We start from the raw sequence: 19,617 nt of genomic DNA, 5'->3' as shown, positions 1-19,617 counted from the left end.
TTTACAGGTATTTAAGCACAAGTTTGCCACTTCTTTTGCCCCTTTTCACCATTTTTTTGTCCTGCTTTTAGCTATTTGCAATTTTTTTCCACTTTTTACCATGTTTTGCCCTTCTCACTCATTTAAGCTGCCTTTTTCCACTGAATGACACTTTTTTCCCATTTTTGCCCACTTTTGTCCATTTTAGTCTCTTTTCACTTATTTTTTGCCACATTTTTACCATTTTTGACCAATTTTGCCACCTGTAAGTTGTTTTGTTTTTTTAATCAATTTTTGCCATTTTTCACCAGTATTTGACTCTTAACTTGCTTTTTGCTATTTGCATTTTTTCCCCCCATTTTTGCCATTTTTTGCCTGTTCTTGCACATTTAAGCTACCTTTTGCCATTGGATGCTGCTTTGCCCATTTTATTTATTAATATTTTACCACATTTGACTGTTTTTGACCATTTTTGCCACCTGTAACTTATTTTTTTGTCACTTCTTTGCCGCTTTTTGACCATTACACCTTTTTGTTATTGCCACTTTAACCCATTTTTGGCACTTTTCGACACTTAGATTGTGGCTCTTGCCAAGGTTTTTTTTTTTTTTTTAACAATTTGGCTCTTTGGTTGAGCAGGGTTGAGTATCACTGGACTAAACCATTTGGATAGTAATGTTAGAATTCATAGCTTAGTCATGATCTGCACAAACATCAGAGTTCCAGAGAATGGAACTGAAATGATTTTTTTTTTTTTTAGGGGGGCGGGAGGTAATTAAATGATAAAATGAAAAAAGAAAATGGTAAAAGTGGCTAAGTGGTAAAAATTGGTTGGAAAAAAGTGGGGAAAAGTGGATACAGAGTGTGAAAAATGGGTTTAAAGGTACAAATGTAGAAAAAGCAGAAAAATGATTGAATGTGGTGATAAAGTGGCAAAAACAGGTTACAAGTGGGAAAACTGTGGCAAAAATGGGTGAAAACAGTGATGCTTATTTTTCCTTTCCAGCTCAAAAATGAAGTAACTGTAAGCCGGGACGCTAGCACTAATGCTACCAACCAAACACTCATGCACTGATGGCATCAATAAACCACAAGTGGGGAGGGTCCGTTTACTGGATTTTTCTGGGGCCCAGCCAATTCTGTCATTAAGTATAAATATGTTGTTGAAGCTTTATCTTTGTCTTTGTCTCTGCTGTTGCAGGTCAGCAGTTCTTTGAAGCAGATCCACCTGATCTGGTGAAAGGTGTCTGTATTCAAGATCTGGTCAAAGTGTTCAGTGACAGCTCCACGCCTGCTGTGGACGGACTCACCCTCAACTTTTATGAGAGTCAGATTACTGCTTTTCTGGGTCACAATGGAGCAGGGAAGACCACCACCATGTATGTACACAAACTCTCACATGACACATTTAAAGCTAGATGTAAAAAAACATCAGTCTTTACAGCATTAACAAGCTACATTACTTTGCCTCATTCTCTCTGTCTCTTTATCCCAGGTCCATTCTGACAGGTATGTTCCCTCCCACCTCTGGAACAGCCACCATCTATGGGAATGACATCCGCACAGACATGGACACCATCCGTCTGTCTCTGGGAATGTGTCCCCAGCACAACATCCTTTTTCAGCAGTATGTGACTCTCTGTGTACACTGATTGTTGAGCTGGCATGACTAAATCGCGGTGTAGTAAAAAAGAAAACAATTAAGTGCAATGTTTAACAGGCACATTTTTTCCCCTTCTCTTTTGCTCTCTGGTAGCATGACAGTAGCAGAGCACATCCTCTTCTACTCATTACTAAAAGGCCGTCCTCAAGCAGAGGCCGAGGAGGAGGTGGAGAACATGCTTCAGGATCTGGGTCTGCCACACAAGAGAGACGAACTGACTCAAAACCTCTCAGGTCTGTCTGAGTGCATCCACAGAAAGAAGTGCTGCAAAGAGCATGTGTTGAATTTGTCTGTTTTTTCAAATAGAAGATATTTGCTTTGGAAACATGTTTGTGCACTCATGGATTAAATGCTCACACACTGTGAGCTGTGCCCCAGCAGTACTTCATGATTTGTTATTCCAGGTGGCATGCAGAGGAAGTTATCCGTCGCCTTGGCATTTGTCGGCGGGGCTAAGGTGGTGATTCTGGATGAACCAACTTCAGGAGTGGACCCGTACTCCAGACGCTCCATCTGGGATCTGCTGCTCAAATACCGTGCAGGTAGACTGACCCCTGCTGGCTATAAGAGGAAGTAGATGGAAAACATGTGTTTACGACCTCCTAACATGCCCATAATCTTTTTATTTACCAGTTTTCCTTTCACTTTAACTCTTTTTCACCTCTGCAGCTGATTCTCTTTACACAGTAATGTAACTTGCTGCTTTGACCTCTTAATCAGAAAAGTAACAGCTCTTTCTTCATCCGTCCATAATATTACCACTTCATCTCATTTTTCAGGACGCACAGTGATCATGTCCACTCACCACATGGATGAAGCCGACCTTCTCAGCGACCGGGTGGCCATCATCTCTCAGGGCCGTCTCTACTGCTGTGGCTCGCCCATCTTCCTCAAAAACTGCTTTGGAGCTGGATTCTACCTCACTCTTGTACGACGGATGAAACATGACATTCGAGAGGTGGGGACACATAAAATGCTAAAAAAAAAGTTCCTTTCAATTTCCCAATCAAAATGTAATTCTTCCATTTTTGGGGAAAGGAACCATATATGATCCCTTGGGTCGACGTCCTTAGTTGCCTCCCCTAACTCCCTGTGATACAGTAGTACCAGCATGATTTTTCTCAGGCAATCAGTTGAGATGTTGCGGAAAGTGACATCACACAATCTGACCTATCAGCAGTGGCCAGAGTGTCTCAAACTTCCTGTTTCCTCCATGACTTAAAAATGCTGTTTTGGTCCCAAACAAATGGCCCTAAAATCATAACTAACCATGATAACTTGATGAAACTTCCACATTATAAAGGTGAAAAATATTGCTTAATGTCAGGATAGGTTTTGTTTTACCGAAATTTTAGCATGAAACATGGATAAGCCATATTTTGACATGCCCGTTTAGGGGTGTAAGGTGTTGTCTATCTAAAGGGATATGGCCAACTCATCTATCAAGCCATACTAAGGGTATTTTCTTGACTAATAACTTCTCAAAATGTAGGATTACAGTACTCTTTAATGTAGTTAGATGTTGCCACAGGTTTGTTAAGCATTAAGGAATGATCCAGTGGTAAATTTGAAAAATGTGAAGAAAAATTCAAGGTACAACTAGTTAAACAGTTGTGAATTATATCTATGTGGTTTACATCAGTGTTTTTTTTTTTTACAGATGTAAAGGATGGCTAATAGCCCTGATTTATTTTTTTCAAAAATCATGATAAATGGAGATGTGAACATTTGGCCTAACGCCAGTAGTATCTTGCATGATGGGGAGCATTGTCAGCATTGAGAAAGCACAACAAACACAGCCATAGCAACAACAGTGAATGTGACACATAAAGTCAGATGGATATGAGAAAGGACCAGAAGGACCAGCTTGTTGATTTGTGGCAGCAATGCAAGAGTACAATGAAAAATACCACAGTTAAACTGAGGAAGAGAGGAGTTAGACCAACATTGCCACATCAGTGGATGCAGCATATCTTGAGAGTGCAAAATCTGCTTGTTAGTGAATGACTCTGTTATTGTTATTACCGTTCAGAGATGTTTAAATTAAGAAAAACACAATAGTTTTACTCTTATGTGTGACAAGTCTCTGAGATTCAAAGTAAAAATGCATGTAGGAAATGCAAATTAAACTGTTTTTCATGCACATTTTGTTCTGCAGGGGAGCTGTGACTGTACAAAGGAGTGTTCCTGTAAATGCTCAACATGTTCAAAGTTTAAAGCTGACCAGGAGAAGAAGCCTGACAGACAACTGGATGGTAATGCGATTATTATTGTGTCATTTTAGTCACTGTAAATCTCCTTATACTTGTGTTTTAGTCTATTTTACTTCTCAACCCATGATAAAATGGATTGAAATCATTTTGACATGTTTATTAATATCACTTTTGCAATTGTGATCAGTGTACTTATTGCTGACGTCGAGCCAAAACGTCCTATTTCAATTTTTCAGTGCTATTGGTCACCCCCTACACCTGTCAGTGGGTTTTACACATTTTAAACCAGTCAAAAGATGTTGACCACCACCTTACGTTTTTTTTTTTTTTTTTTTTGTTCCCTGAAAAGTGGTGATTTCAACATAGGAGGTTTTGGCCCAACAGCAGCATTGTATTGTACTTGCAGCTCACAAAAAAGCACTATTCTGCCTTTTATTTCCAGGTAATGTAGAGGCCATCACAGCTCTGATCCATCACCACGTGCCGCAGGCTCGTCTCATTGAGGCCATCGGCCAGGAGGTGACCTACCTCCTCCCTAACAGAAACTTCCAGCCTCGAGCGTACGCCAGCCTGTTCAGAGAGCTGGAGGAGACCCTGGAGGACATCGGCCTCAGCAGCTTTGGAGTGTCTGACACGTCCCTCGAAGAGGTGTGTGGGAACAATACTGGCAAAAATACTTTGACTTTAAATAAACAAAAGTAGTAAAAGTGGTTCATATTTACAACTTTAATGGAGGTTTTAAAAAGCTACAATATATCAAAGCGGTTTGAATGAGACAGTTTCTTATTTATCAAAGTATAAGTGATGTTTTTTGTTTTCAGAGCTCAACATCAGCTTAATAAAAACACAAAAGAGTGTAATGAGAGTTTTATTAAAGCAATCCGTCACACAGTCTCGGTCTGACGTTCACCTTCAAAGTCATTAGCTTCTGTTTGTAATCAACAGCATCTGTTTGTCCCTGTTTACTCACAATAAAATCATTGTTTTACTTGTAGATCTTCTTAAAGGTCACTGCTGATGGGAATGCAACCAACAGGAAATGCATACAAGGTAAAAAAAAAAAAGCAAAAAAAAACAAAAGCTTTTTTTTTTTATTATGCAGGTTGTGTTTGTTGTCCTTTTGGTTAGCAGCATGTCTGAATGTGTCGTTGTGTTTCTTGTAGTTCACTCCTTCATATTTTCACACTACATTTCCAACTTTCTAACTCTCTCAGAGAAGAAATCATTGAAGCACATCTCTCGCTCTTCACTCTGTGGATTCAATAGAGTGGCTGTTAATATGGAGCCTACAGAAGGTGATGATCTGAAATGCTGCTGTTTCAGCTGGAATCAGCATCATTTCTTCTTTCCAACTACAGAAACACATATTCCTGTAGTTTGAAAGAATTCACGATCAATTAAGCATTGGTAAATGAAACTACACAACATTCGTTTGATTTATTAACAGAATGTAGATCTATGAAGGTAGTTTAAAGTCCCTAAAAATCCAAAATGTGGGTCTCAATACATTTAATATATGAAAAAAAAGTTGTTGTAAACATGTGGAAACACTGAGATCTACAGTATGTGTGACTGTTTTTTTCATTTACACCATTGGAAAGTTTTACACCTTTTTCCCGACTTGGTTTAATTTGAGCAGGGCAAATATAAGGACACGCCACATCACTAGTTGTTTATTCTGAATTGTGTCAGATTTACAGTGTTGCTCTTCTCTACACTGAATAGCAGTTTTGTCTTGTCTATTAAATTACATGAATTATATGTAATATTTCAGACAACTAAGCATCTTGTCCTAAACTTTCCTAGAAAGAAATTGTGGCTGAAACATTTTCTTGACAGCAGTATGATCCAGAGCGTGTCAGCTTTGGCTTATGAAGCACAGATTGGCTAATATAGTCATCATACAGGCTAGTGGAGCTCTTCTGCTAAATGCTTTTTGACCACTGGTCACAGGGGAGCATTCGGCTTCCTGCCTTGCCTCTTAAATCTGTAACATAAAAATCAGACTTCATATTAAAACCTATGCTCTTCACCTCAGAGACAGACGGGGTCTTGCAGACCAATGGTCAGGGTCCATGTGATGTCCCAGGAGGCTCTGATGGCTGTGGGTCTTACCAAGTCAGAGGACTTAGTCTGACCATGAAACAGTTCATCGCTCTGCTTATAAAGAGGCTGCATCACGCCACACGCTCCTACAAAGACTTCTTTGCACAGGTAACCAAACTTTGTATACAGTCTGAATTGGATTTTGCAGCAAAGTTATATTAACAGCACTCAATTTTTACATGTGCAAAACTCTTTACTTGAAAAAAATTGTGCTGTGATTGCTTTCTAACATGCATAACATTAAAAACCTCTTTTTGCATCAGCTGTGTTGTTTCTCAGATAATTTCAGAAGATGCATTAATATTTCCCAAAACACTTTAAGTTTCACAACATATGACAATTACAAAACATCATTTTATAAAAGAAACTTTTCAAAAAACATAGTTTAACAGAGTTTGAAATTTCACCAAACCTTATTTTTGTACTCAGTGTCTCTTTTCTTTTGTAGATTGTGCTTCCAGCCAGTTTTGTCTTCTTGGCACTCACCTTCACTTTGATTGTTCCACCTTTTGGGGAGTATCCAAGTCTAACTCTCAGTCCATGGATGTACGGGAGACAGTACACCTTCTTTAGGTGGGCAGAGCGGACACAAGCTCACCTGGCACAATTTGTCTGTTATATGGAGCTTACATGTCAATACATGTTTTCTGTTTTTCTCTGTTGCAGTAATGAGCACCCTGTGGATGCTCAGATGAGATATTTTGCTGAAGTGCTGTTGGATAAACCTGGCTTTGGGACTCGCTGCATGGCAGAGGAACCTTTGGAGTGAGTCACCCCACACTGAACTGAGTACATTATCCAGAACTTCCTGTCTGAAAATTAGGACTGAATTTGGGCTGATATCTTCCCATGGCAGAGATTTTCCATGCAACAACATCACTACAGAGTGGGAGATGGGGCTGGTTGATCCTGCCCTGATTGACCTGTTGGCTGGTCCAAAGTGGAACGCTCTCAGACCGTCTCCAGACTGTCAGTGCAGCACCCCCCAAAAACTCACCATGTTACCTGTGTGTCCTGAGGGGGCCGGAGGTCTGCCACCTCCACAGGTAGAACACCAATATTAAAAATGAGTTTCTGATGTACAGCCTCTAGTGTGTTATTTATGGACAACTCTCTGGATTCTTTTTACTTCCTTACTTTTTAAATTACTGTGTGCACTCTGCTGTGTGATCTCTAAATTGTATTTGAACATTTCTTATTTAAAAACCTCAGTTGTTATCTACATGCAGTTCCCCATCACAAGACTTATTCTCTATCGAATGACAAAAATATGTTTTATTTTGTCTGTCAGAGGATCCAGTCTACAGGAGATGTTCTTATGGATCTTACAGGCAGAAACATCTCTGACTACCTGGTGAAAACTTATCCAAGCCTCATCAGAACCAGGTATGAGTTCCCATGCATCATTGCAACAGTCCAAAAACCAAATACTGAATGCAAATTTGAGAATAAAATGCATTAGCCGAGTTTAGTATCTCTGCTTTTTAGTGTCTTTAGTGATGATAACTTTAAGTTTACACAGGACTCAGACATTTTTAAATTAAAATTTTCAAATGTGCTGGAGATTTACAAAATATTTAAATTTGCTTGAGTGTACACTTGAGAAAATGTTATATGTTATATTAAAAAATGTTTTTTGTGTTTATTTCCAAATGTCTTTACAGCTTGAAAAGCAAATATTGGGTGAATGAACAAAGGTAAATCCAAGTTTTAATCTAGCTTCTTTATCTTGAGATTTAATGTATTTGTGAGTGTTTTTTTGTGAACATCTTAGGTTTTTGAGCCAGAAGAGACTGTATAAGATACACCACCTCTGTCTTGGTTGATAGGACAAACCTGTAGCAAATTGTCAACCCCAGGTGGTGCTGCCCAAACTCCTCCCCTGCTTTCTGCTTTCTTTCACTCTAAATGTGATCATAATTTACTAAATTTAATACCATGATGTATTGAAAAAGGCTTGAAACTAGATTTTGAGACCATAAACTCATTTAAAAAATGTTTACTGAGGGAGTACATTAACTTGTTTACCAATCAGGTGTTCTGCAATTTGACTTTTAACCAGTGCAGTCACCATTGCAGGATATTAGAGAGCAAATAGGTCAAGGTACAGTGACTTTAAAACTTTGAAGTAAGGTATGTGAATGTCAAGAGGATTTTCTCTGTGGTCTCCAGGTATGGAGGTATATCAGTGGGAGGACAGCTCCCTGTTTTAGATCTGCAGCCCAAGACCATCCAGGAAGTGGCAGTACAGCTGGGACGACTGCTCAATGTTACCGGGGTATGGAGTTTTACTATACTGTAATGTTTTAAACTGGTACAAACCTAGCCCAAAAATGTAAGGAAATTTGTGTTTGGTAGATTATTTCTTTGTTGTAACAATGCTTAATTTCCCTTTTAAATGGTGCCATTATATGATATCTTTATTATTGTGTTTTTTTCTTTTTACTTCATGCAGTTCTTTTATAAATGGCATTTTTTATTATAGGGGAAATACTCCAGACAAACTCTGAAGGACATCGGAATATTTCTCAAGCACATGGAGACTGAAAACAATGTCAAGGTAGGTCTGAAAATGTCACATCCATTGGAAAAAAAAGAGACAACTTTGTGTAGTATATGCTGAAGGTTAAGCGTGGCATAACCAGAGCATTTACCATCTTCCTCAGGTGTGGTACAACAATAAGGGCTGGCATGCCATGGTTGCCTTCATGAATGTGGCGAACAACGCCATCCTCCGAGCTAATCTCCCAAAAGATGCCAACCTGGACAGATATGGAATCACTGCCATCAACCATCCTCTGAACCTCACCAAAGAGCAGCTCTCTGAGATCACCGTGTGAGTTATCAGAGCTTTGACATCTATCCAATTACATGTCAAAGGCTGAGACTGCCAACATTTTCTTTCAATGGTTTTGTTGTCCTCTGTTTGTTTTCCAGCCTCACCACCTCTGTGGACGCCGTGGTGGCCATCTGTGTCATCTTCGCCATGTCCTTTGTTCCAGCCAGCTTTGTCCTCTATCTAATTCAGGAGAGGGTAACACAGGCCAAACACCTGCAGTTTGTCAGTGGTGTCAGCCCATTGGTTTACTGGATGGCCAACTTCATCTGGGACATGGTAAATCCACAGTAACACCTTCAAAGATAAAGAGCTCAGCAGTGTAGTTCCCAGAAGTGACGATCCCATTTGTTTTCTCAAAAGCAGATTTGATAATTAGCTGTATTGTCATAAGTTAGACTTTGAACAAACTACCAGAGCGTTAAATGAAGAGAAGTTCATTTTTAGTTGAATGTCAGTTTAAAGGAAGCTCCTTAAACTGTTTGTTTTTAATGGATTTCATCGGAAAAGCTATCATCAACAATCAATTAGGTAATGAAAATTAATTGTAGGATGTGAAGTTCCTCTTTTCCAGAATTTTTTTTAATGTAAACAGTCTTGTACCTTTGCCATTTTATCTGTTTTACAATCCATTTTTTGCCAAATCGTGCTACAGTCATGATTTTTTCAAGTAGCTGGTTAGCTCAGTTAAAGGATTAAAAATATTGATAAGAGGATTTTCTGAAATGTCAGTGAAGATTTCAATGGGGAAATTTCTGGAACCAGAGGCTTGAAAAAAATGGGTGGTCACTGTTGAGGTCTATACACTCAGAGCAAGTTTCAGTTAAAGGCATGTAGCTTTGCTGTTAATATTTTTCTTTAAAGTTAAACACATCAATGGCTGTGGTTGAAAAAACGTTCAAAATTGGGTCTAAAGGGAAAGTTTGTTCATCACTTTTTTGCAGATATTGTGTCAACTTTTCCGTTTAGATCGGAAATTACTAATAAATCTTTTCCTGACCATTTTTCATATCAAAGTTCTGCTATAAATGACATAAAACTGCTCAATTTAGACAAATTGTTTTCTCTCGTGCTGTTGTTACAGCTGAAATCTGATCTAAACAGACAAATTGAGCATACCTGATATCTTCAAATAGTCGCTGGCAAAACTCTTACATTAAAACTCTTGTAGTTTTAATGTCTATTTAACAATGGCCATTGGCCTGATTGGGATCTTTTTGTGAAGGACAACTTTATTCTTTCTCCAGATCTACTGTACAACAGCACAAAGCCCATTAAGCAACTTATTTATAAAATGAAATTGTGTCTTTGCATTTAATTTAATCCACCATCATAAACAGATTTTAGAGAAATGCCTTAAACTTCATTGTCTGCCTAAATAATGGTGCCTATAAAATATACTCACTCCCTTGGATGTTTTATAGTCTTTAATGATTTTATAAATCAACTATAGCAAATTTAACTTGGCTCTTTTGACCAAAAACTCTTTAATGTTAAAGGGAAAGCAGATTTCTACAAAGTTAGACCCTGGACACTGCAGTTTTTCTCCATTCCTCTGGGCAAAAATGCCCAAGGTGTGTCAGGTTGCAAAGGGCCCTTTCAAGTCCAGTCACAATTTCTCTGTTGGATTGAGGTCTGGGTTTTGACCCCAGAACATTCACATTGTTGTTATTAGACCATTTCAGTTTTGCTTTTGCTGTATGCTCTGGGTCATTGTCTTGCTGGAAAATATTTTTTAACCTTCTTTAGCCCTAGTTTTCATGTAGACTAAATATGATTTCTTTCCATGATTTTCCTATATTTTGGTGCATTTATTTTACCCTCTACCTTCACAAGCTTTCCTGGGTCGGCTGCCTAGAAACATCCCCACAGCATGATGCTGCTACCACCTTGCTTCACAGTGGGGATGGTGTTTTTGTGGTGATGTGCAGTGGTTGGTGTTTGCCAAACGTAGCATCTTGTCTGAAGGCCTAAAAGCACCATTTTGGTCTCATCAGACCAAAGAACTCTAGTCCAGATTTTTCTTTAATAGTGGTTTTCTCTTGAACAACCTGGACAAAAGCCAAATTACATTGATCTTGATTGATTTATAAAATCAATAAAAGTAAAACATCCAAAGGGGGTAAATACTTTCTAAAAGGCACTGTAAATGAACAAGTTATCAAACTGAGAGAACACTTTGTAATTTGACAAATTGATGTTATAGCAATATAAGAAGCTGGTCGGTACAAGGGTTGAAATGGGATTTTAGATGTTCAGACCTGATTTCAACCTGTTTCCAACCACTTGTCTACATTTAAATCACTACTAGTGCTCACCTGGAGGCTCAATTCACCAAAATGTCAAGTTTTGGGGATTTTTGCGCCAGCTCCATAAACACTTAAATCTACAATGACTGTGTTCTTTCTCCAGCTGAATTACACCATCAGTGCAGTGATGGTCGTGGAAATCTTCATCTTCTTTGATAAGAAGTGCTACACCTCGAGAAACAACCTCCAACCACTGATCGCTCTGCTCATGCTCTATGGGTGAGTTAGGTTTTCTAAAAAAATCAGCTGTGTTTTACTATAATTTTTGGTACTTTGGAACATATCATCAGTATTTGACATTGAATTATGACCCTCTTATTGCTTTACTGAAGCTGTGTTTATCCCTCTCTGCCTCTCGTAGCTGGTCTGTGACTCCCATGATGTACCCCATGTCCTTCATATTCAGCGTTCCCAGCACCGCCTACGTCTCTCTGTCCTGCATCAACCTCTTCATCGGCATCAACAGCAGTGCCATCACCTTCATCCTCGACCTGTTTGAGGGCACCTCAGTAAGAACAACGGGGTTATTGTATAAAATTGCTCCCTCTTGTGCCATCTGTATCCTCTTTATTTCTGTGCTGGTTTTCTCTCCAGGCTCTGTACAAACTCAACCAGCTGCTAAAGACAGTGCTGCTTGTCTTTCCCCATTACTGCCTGGGAAGAGGTCTCATAGACATGGCCATAAACCAGGCCATGACTGATGTCTTTGCTCGCTTTGGTAATCATGATCACACTAACACATTCTGTATGGAAAATCTGAAGGCTTTGATGAGTAAAATGCATGGCAAAGTCTGAGATCTTGACCAACAGATGGGTAATATTTCTGTTTCCTCAGGTGAAGATTACAGTCCAGACCCATTTGATTGGGACTTTCTTGGGAAGAACCTATTCTGTATGGCCATGGAAGGACTTATCTATTTCATCCTAAACCTTCTCCTTCAGTATCGTTTCTTCCTTGATCACTGGCAAGTGAATTACAACTGAAATAACCAACTTTACCAGATGTATATTGTTTTAAAACAGTGGGTTTAATAAAATGCAGAGATTCTGCACTATTTGTTTAGCCCAATTTTTAAAAAGGTGGTAGTAGAGGTTTTGTTTCTGAGTATTTTATCTCTCTTTTATCAGGATTTCAGAGGGACCACAGCCTTTTATTTTAAATGAAGATTTAGACGTGGCTCAGGAACGAGAGAGGATCTATGAGAGTGAAAAATCAAATGACATATTACGCATACGAGACCTAACCAAGGTAAGACATGTTTAATGTCATCAAAGATGGATCCACAGTACTAGAAAAGATACTCAAAACTTAAATATATCCTTCTTTTATTCCTGTCTTGTCAGACATACCCAGGAACAATAATCCCTGCAGTGGACCGCATCTGTGTGGGCGTCTCACCAGGAGAGGTTTGTTCATGTATTTTACTGAGGAGACAATCTGTCTCTGTCTTATACATCTTTAATGTATTATATCTGGACTGTCTACAGTGTTTTGGTCTTCTGGGAGTGAACGGAGCAGGAAAGACCACAACCTTTAAGATGCTGACAGGAGACATAGAAGTCACATCAGGGGAGGCTTCAGTTGCTGGTCACAGGTCTGGAAATCATGAAACATGAAATATATATTTAATTTCTGAATCATGCTATCAGTTTTATGGCATTTAGTAAAAGTGAGGGATTTTTTTCCGTACAAATTCTCAGTATTTTGACAAGCATCCTGGACGTCCATCAGAACATGGGGTACTGTCCTCAGTTTGATGCCATTGATGAGCTGCTGACAGGCCGAGAACATCTTCATCTATACGCCCGACTCAGAGGAGTCCCAGAGCACGAGATCAGCAGGGTGAGATTTGACTTTTTTGCAAAAACAATCATTTTAAAAAGGTTAATCAGCTCTATACCATTTAAAAGAAGAAGGATTGATTGTTTCTCAGTGTTGTTTAAGTGTAAGTAAACCCCCAGCTCAGAGCTAAGTCCGTCAACTTCAGACTTTTGAAAAATGCACACAAAATGGGCAGTTTGGTACTGAGAGGAGGGAGGGGCAAAGGACGAGGTTTTCCAGATGAGGCGACTCCTCTTGCCAGAAAGTGACGCAGAGTCCCGCAGCATTGCTGCCTCATAGCGATCTTGTGAGGTGGAGGATTTTCCCCCTCCAGAGTCCCCTGAAGCAGGCTTTATAGGGGTGGTGGACCATGGTGGTCCTGACCACTACCTGTCAGAAATAACACCAGCATTTGTTTTGTCACAGTTCAGTCAGATACTTCAGTGTACAGCTGAAAAAAAAATGCTAAAGCATTCACTACTTCTTTGAGGTTGTTGTTTGAAATTAAAGCTATTGCAGTGTAATTAACTGAACTATCTCCAGGCCCCGCCCCTTTAACTCAGCTGCCTTGAATAAAGACAGCTCCATCTAATGGCCAAAAATATTTCTGTATACAAAAGTTACAGTTAATGCAATAGTAGAAGAGCGATCATATGGTTTCTCAAATACTGCATTTTCTCCTGATAACTTGAGCTCTTTTTTATTTGGAGGAGCTTCTTTTTCAAAGCACTAATTGTATGTACACTAGGTACTTAAATGTGGCCACAACTTGCCTTATTTTTGATATCTATTTTATCGTCTTTTTTTAAAAATCCCTATTGGTGCATTTTGTGGAAACTTGTGCCTAAGGCCTTAGGATATGTTTACACTCCCACTAAAAGTATTAACACAGTGAGGCCAGATCCTTTATTTTTGCTGTAGACTGAAAATATTTGGGTTTAACAGCAAAAGATGATAAGAAAAAGGATCAACATTTCTCCCTATTTCCTGGGTATTTACATCTGGATCTGATACACAGCATAGAAGATAGAATTATTTGTAACAAACCACCAAATTCTTGGGTGAGCAAAATTATTGGAACAGATAGACTTAAAATAGATTAAAGTGATTAAGATTTAACATTTAGTTGCAAATCCTTTGCATCAAGCCTGTGACCCACTGACATCACTAAACTTTTCCAGGAAGCCTTATCAGTTTCATTGTGAAGGTTGCATCTGCATAGCTTAGTATGCTTCCTGGAATTAAGGTAATCTTCAGCTCTTTGTTTACAAGGCTGTTGAAAACTGTGAGTCAAAATGTGTCAGTTACAGCCACTGCCTTGCCAAGAAATAAAACTGCTCAAAGGGATACTTTTGAGTGCTGACTCCTCAGTTTTGTTGGTCTTTTTGTGTTGTGCACCTTAAAAATTCATTCACCAGAGCCATTTGATTGTAGAACCAATGCTTATGTACTTACTTGGGCTACAGCCAAAGGGGACATATTATGCAAAAATCACTTTTTCAGGCTTTTCTAACAAAAAATATGTGCCCCTGGCCTGTCCACATCCCATCAAATATCAGAAAATCCATTCCCTTTTACCCTCTCTTTCTCCACCTTTCAGAAAATGTGTGCCGAAATGAACCTCATGACCTCACGTGGGGAGTAAGCACTGCCCCCAGGTTTGGTTGGCCTTCCCTTGAATCCCAGTCAGGTCCTTAACTTTGGATAAAAGTGTCTGTAACATTGTGACATCAGGAGTGCCACATCCATTTCCTGGGAGGGGTGTGGTCAGGGGTGGAGTCAGACAGCTCAGTAACATTTAAAGCCACAGAAACGGCTCGTTCTGAGAAAGACTGAAACAGAGGGGTTTTTAGACATGCAAAAATCCAATACTTGAGTGTTTTTTCAGCAACAAACTTCACAGGCATGTTCTGGGGACCTCTGAGACCAATATAAACTTGTCTTAAAAGGGTAAAATATGTCCCCTTTAAATCCTGACATACTTGGAAACTAAAAAGTGTGTGTAGTACAGTTTGGTCTGTGAAGCTGTTAAATTTATCTTCTAAATAAATAATCTACTTTATGTTTCCTGAGTCAGCCCAAATTATAAAACTATTCTATCTCCAAGGTTGCCGAGTGGGCGATCCAGAAGCTGGGTCTGTCAGAGTACGCTGGTCACAGTGCCGGGACGTACAGCGGAGGGAACAGGAGGAAACTGTCCACAGCCATCGCCATGATCGGCTGTCCTGCTCTGGTGCTTCTGGTGAGCTCAGCACTGAGAAGATTACAGTTACGTCGTTTATTTCTGTCTGAAGAATAATAATGTTTCTATTATGACTATCAGGATGAACCCACCACAGGCATGGACCCTCTGTCCAGACGCTTCCTGTGGAACTCCATCATGAGTGTCATTCAGGACAAACGTGCTGTGGTCCTCACCTCACACAGGTAAACCTTCAGCTGTTTGTGTACATGTTTGCTAGATAATCACAATTTAACTCTTTAACTATGTCATCTTTGCCACAGTATGGAGGAATGTGAGGCACTGTGTACACGCTTAGCTATCATGGTGAACGGATCCTTCAAGTGTTTGGGAACCACTCAGCATCTCAAATACAAGTTAGTCATTTTGCCTCATCCTGTATCATGTCAAATCAAAAAATATACCAAATGATCACCAAATATTCAATAAGCTGTGATACAATAACCTGTTTTGGATCTGTTAATTTAGGTTTGGTGACGGCTATGTAGTGACCATGAAGATCAGGTCAGCTAAAGCAGGCTTCCCTCCTGATCTAAACCCTGCTGAAGCATTCATGGAAAGCACGTTCCCCGGCTCCATCCAGAGAGAGAAACACTACAACACACTTCAGTACAAGGTCCCCTCATCCTCACTGGCTAAGATCTTTCAGATGGTGCTGGCTAACAAAGAAAGTCTGAAAATAGAGGACTACTCAGTGTCCCAGACCACTCTGGACCAGGTAAATCTGCATTAATCTTTAGATTTTCATTCAGGAGGGATCACATTGCTTCGAATAAGTCAAATAGTGAATACTTTCTGTTTTTCAATGTTTGGGCATGGCAGCTGTGAGCTCTGGGGCTTGCTCTGTTGGTCGGTTGTTCCAACACTTAGTCAAGACTTAAACCAGTCCCTGGAGGAAGTTGCCATGACAGGATCACAACACATTTATCACAGCATTTTTAATGATTTAATTTTTCAGTATATGTTACGATTGTAATTATTTCAGATTAATTCTCTTACCCAGATCAGTTTTGTCATTTAATTGGGATTTATCAATGTGCTTGGCACATTAAAACTCAAAATAACTTTAAGCAAGTTACATGTATTTTGTTGGAATTGTTGTCATCTTGGGTTGACTATTTGAGACCCTTAAAAAGTTGTGACTATTGTTTCAACTTCATTTGTCCCACAACTTGACTGGAAATATTTCAAGTGTCAAAACAAGGTAAATTGATGAATTACAGAATGGGAGGGAGGAATAAAACATCCACTTACTCTTTCCTGCTGCCCCCATCAGTCACATCATGCTGTCTATGCTGCTTTGCTGGTTTGACTTTAAGTGGCAATTTCCTAATTGTATCCCATAATTCACGATTTTAATCTCATAATTATTATTATTATTAAATCTCATAACTGTGACGTTTTCTTTTATAGGCATGCCTTTTTTCATCGTTGGGACTTTGTATCTCATAGTTCTGACTTTTTATCTCATGATTACGATCCTTTTTCTTATAGTTATGGCTATTTATTTCACAGTGATGACTTTTTATCACATAATTATGACTTTTATCTAGCAGTTTTGACTTTTTGGCACATAACTAGGACTTTTTCTCTCATGATTATGATTATTTATCTCATAGTCATGACTTTTATCCTATAGTTATGACTTTTTATCTCATAGCCATGACTTTCTATCTCAGAACTAAGACTTTTTCACACGTCATTATGACTTTTCATCTCATAATTATGACTTTTTCCTCTCTTAACAATGAATTTTTATCTTATAGGTATGACTTTCTCTCATAATTTCTATGTTGTTTGTGATATTTTTTACTTTTTGTCTCATAATTATGATTTTTCTTTTCTAATTATGACTTTATGCTATAAAATCTATTTTTTTTCTCATTGTTGTGACCCTTTATCTCATAATAATTATTGGATAATAATCATGACTTTTTATTTCATAATTACAGTTTAGGATCATCATTATTCATTTATATTCATTTCCATATTTTCTAAGAACTGCCTAATTCATTTTTTCTCTTTTAAGTGGTAGAAATGGGCTTCCATATGTTTGTTAGTCTTGGCATAAGAAAAGCATGATTAATATGCTATCTTAGGAACTGAACTACGCTATATAAGTTCACAAAAAGTGGTGTGAGGGTTTAGTAACTCTTTAAATGACATACTTTGATGCAATTTTGCAAATCATTTATTTTTAAATAAGAACATTAAAAAATATTCTTCAGTGCAGCTCTGTCTTCTGCCTTGCACCAAATATGCTTTTCAGGGTTAAATCAGGTTCATTATTTGTGTCCTTGCAGGTTTTTGTGAATTTTGCCAAACAACAGTCAAGAGAAGATGACACCATCGTTCTGCATCCTAAAGCTGCTGGAGTTCAGAGTTACACTGAACAGACAACCATCAAGTCTTTGGAGAAGAAATCTTAAAGCAGTGAGCTCAATGCAAAGACTGCATGTGGTTTCTGTTGGGTCTAAATAATGCAGCCTGAGGATGTGTGCATGCATCTGTGGACTGAGAGCTAGTCGGCAAAACTTGAGAAACCTAGTGAGACTGCAGTCTGGTAGAGACACGTGTCTGCTGATGCTCAGGGGGGGATGCTAAAATAAGAAAAAGCTGCTTGTGTTAAGACTATTTCTTTGTTGTTGTTGATCCATAGTTTGGTGCTTCATCTTGGAAAAGAGGCTGACACTTAAATCCAACATAACAGTGCTTAATGAGTGATTTTTTTAAATTTGACAACATGCTCCACTTTGCTTGTTAAGTACACTGATTTAGGGGGCTTGTATTTGAAAGTGTGAAGCATTTATGTGCCTGCTTTATGTTATGAGTTGCTCACCTTATAGGCCTTACAAAAGGAGTCAAACAGAGCTTTAGAACAGAGATTTTGATTATCCTGTTAAAGAGAATTATAAAGGTAATGGAAACTTGATTTGTTTTGTAAAGAAAGGTTAGGATCCATGTATTGTTTGCTTCAGATGCCAAGCAATGTAATCCTTCTGCCTTTTTTAGATGTCAAACAACTGAAAGAAGCATAGTCTTAGCACTTTATTGATGTGGTTTTAATTAATGCATCGCAGTATTTATACAGATTTGTTAAGCAATCTGCTAGTGCAATACAGCTTATATTTTTTTCAAAATCCCATTGCTGCTACAGTGTTGATTTTTTTTATGCCAATGTCTTCTTTAATCATTATGCTTTGTTTTATATTTATGTGACTTTCTGCATTTCGCCAGCACCTGGTGTCAGAGAAGGTTTATGAATTCTCTTGTTAATAATGATTCTGAGACAAGCAATGTGTCAATAAAATCCTGTTTTTCCTAAAGAGGCATATCTTTTTTCCCCCAAACATCCTCTTTGTTTTGTTTTACACTACAGTTATTTAATGTTACTCATATTGCATTGTAAGAAAACTTTAATGAACCTAAGGATTAGGCTTTAAGGGCCAGCTGCACACAGAACAGTTTTGAGATGCACAGGAAAAATGCTCAAATCTTTGAGCCCTGTTATTTTAACCTTTCTGTCTCACCTGGATGTTTTGCCTTAAAGCGTTTGTAAAACATCAGCCCTGTGGTGCACAGTCGAGCTCTAAACATCCTTTTTTCAGAACAACCTAGGCTTTAAGAAAATGTGTGTTCCAGTAATGTCAATTGGATTTTTAAAAAGTTATGGGGCTATAAAGGCAAAAGGAAAAAAAATAATAGAAATTAAAACTTGATTTTTATGTATAACACACATAGTAAACAAAAATGACTTTTTTTTTTTTTTTTTTTTGCACAAACCAGTTCTCCCATCTCTTGGGGACCTACAAAACCAGACTCTCTCATGTTTGTCACGTGTGCTCAGTGTGAACCTGCTCTCACATGAGAAGAGCCCTTGATAGTCTGCTGGGACAGACAGTAAACCTTCTTGCCACAGTGCCCACAGATGCGCCATCCTGGATAAGCTGCACTACCTGAGCAACTTCCATGAGTTGCAGATACCGCCTCATGCTACCACTAGTGTTGAGGGCACTGGAAAAATGCAAAAGTGACCAAAATCAGCCAGAAAGGATGAGGAGAGGGAAATGGTCTGTGGCCACCACCTGCAAAACCATGCCTTTATAGGGGTTGTCTTCCTAATTGCCTCTCCTTACCACCTGTTGTCTGTCCCATTTGCACAACAGCAGGTGAAACTGATTCACAATTAGTGTTCCTTCCTAAGTGGACAGGTTGACATCCTGGAAGTGATTGACTTGGAGTTACATTGTGATAATTATGTGCTCCCTTTTTAAAGCAGTGTATTTAAAGACTTTATTCACTGAACCCTTGTTTAAAGACCTTCAGAGGTGGAAATGGTTTTCTGATCACTGGAAAGTTTAAGTGTGACATCTCTCAGCAGATGGTGAATCTCTGTGCACTCATGTTTGCTTACATTAGAGGATCTTTTAACCTTTTCTGTTTTGTG

General features: G+C 38.7%; 1 protein-coding gene across 1 annotated transcript in view; it reads left to right on the top strand.

Annotated features, from left to right (window-relative positions):
- abca4a (ATP-binding cassette, sub-family A (ABC1), member 4a) overlaps positions 1-17,599 on the top strand; it is a 58,220-nt gene extending 40,621 nt beyond the window's left edge. Inside the window, exons 19-50 of the mRNA XM_041814731.1 lie at positions 1,181-1,358; positions 1,475-1,606; positions 1,736-1,875; positions 2,047-2,184; positions 2,422-2,569; positions 3,773-3,897; positions 4,298-4,503; positions 4,851-4,905; positions 5,070-5,150; positions 5,900-6,069; positions 6,410-6,534; positions 6,628-6,726; positions 6,818-7,007; positions 7,253-7,347; positions 7,626-7,658; positions 8,134-8,239; positions 8,447-8,521; positions 8,628-8,797; positions 8,899-9,076; positions 11,210-11,325; positions 11,468-11,615; positions 11,701-11,824; positions 11,942-12,071; positions 12,235-12,355; positions 12,451-12,513; positions 12,595-12,701; positions 12,808-12,949; positions 15,036-15,170; positions 15,252-15,355; positions 15,434-15,526; positions 15,639-15,888; positions 17,474-17,599. Of these exons, the coding sequence (XP_041670665.1) occupies positions 1,181-1,358; positions 1,475-1,606; positions 1,736-1,875; positions 2,047-2,184; positions 2,422-2,569; positions 3,773-3,897; positions 4,298-4,503; positions 4,851-4,905; positions 5,070-5,150; positions 5,900-6,069; positions 6,410-6,534; positions 6,628-6,726; positions 6,818-7,007; positions 7,253-7,347; positions 7,626-7,658; positions 8,134-8,239; positions 8,447-8,521; positions 8,628-8,797; positions 8,899-9,076; positions 11,210-11,325; positions 11,468-11,615; positions 11,701-11,824; positions 11,942-12,071; positions 12,235-12,355; positions 12,451-12,513; positions 12,595-12,701; positions 12,808-12,949; positions 15,036-15,170; positions 15,252-15,355; positions 15,434-15,526; positions 15,639-15,888; positions 17,474-17,599 (4,103 nt within the window). The remainder of the gene's footprint in view (positions 1-1,180; positions 1,359-1,474; positions 1,607-1,735; positions 1,876-2,046; positions 2,185-2,421; positions 2,570-3,772; positions 3,898-4,297; positions 4,504-4,850; positions 4,906-5,069; positions 5,151-5,899; positions 6,070-6,409; positions 6,535-6,627; positions 6,727-6,817; positions 7,008-7,252; positions 7,348-7,625; positions 7,659-8,133; positions 8,240-8,446; positions 8,522-8,627; positions 8,798-8,898; positions 9,077-11,209; positions 11,326-11,467; positions 11,616-11,700; positions 11,825-11,941; positions 12,072-12,234; positions 12,356-12,450; positions 12,514-12,594; positions 12,702-12,807; positions 12,950-15,035; positions 15,171-15,251; positions 15,356-15,433; positions 15,527-15,638; positions 15,889-17,473) is intronic.
- Positions 17,600-19,617: the final 2,018 nt, after the last annotated feature.

This window comes from Cheilinus undulatus, linkage group 19 (genome assembly GCF_018320785.1).
Source record: "Cheilinus undulatus linkage group 19, ASM1832078v1, whole genome shotgun sequence".
Classification (NCBI taxonomy): Eukaryota; Metazoa; Chordata; class Actinopteri; order Labriformes; family Labridae; genus Cheilinus; species Cheilinus undulatus.
The sequence above is the reverse complement of the archived record's forward strand: the minus strand, read 5'-3'. Positions and strand labels throughout refer to the sequence as shown.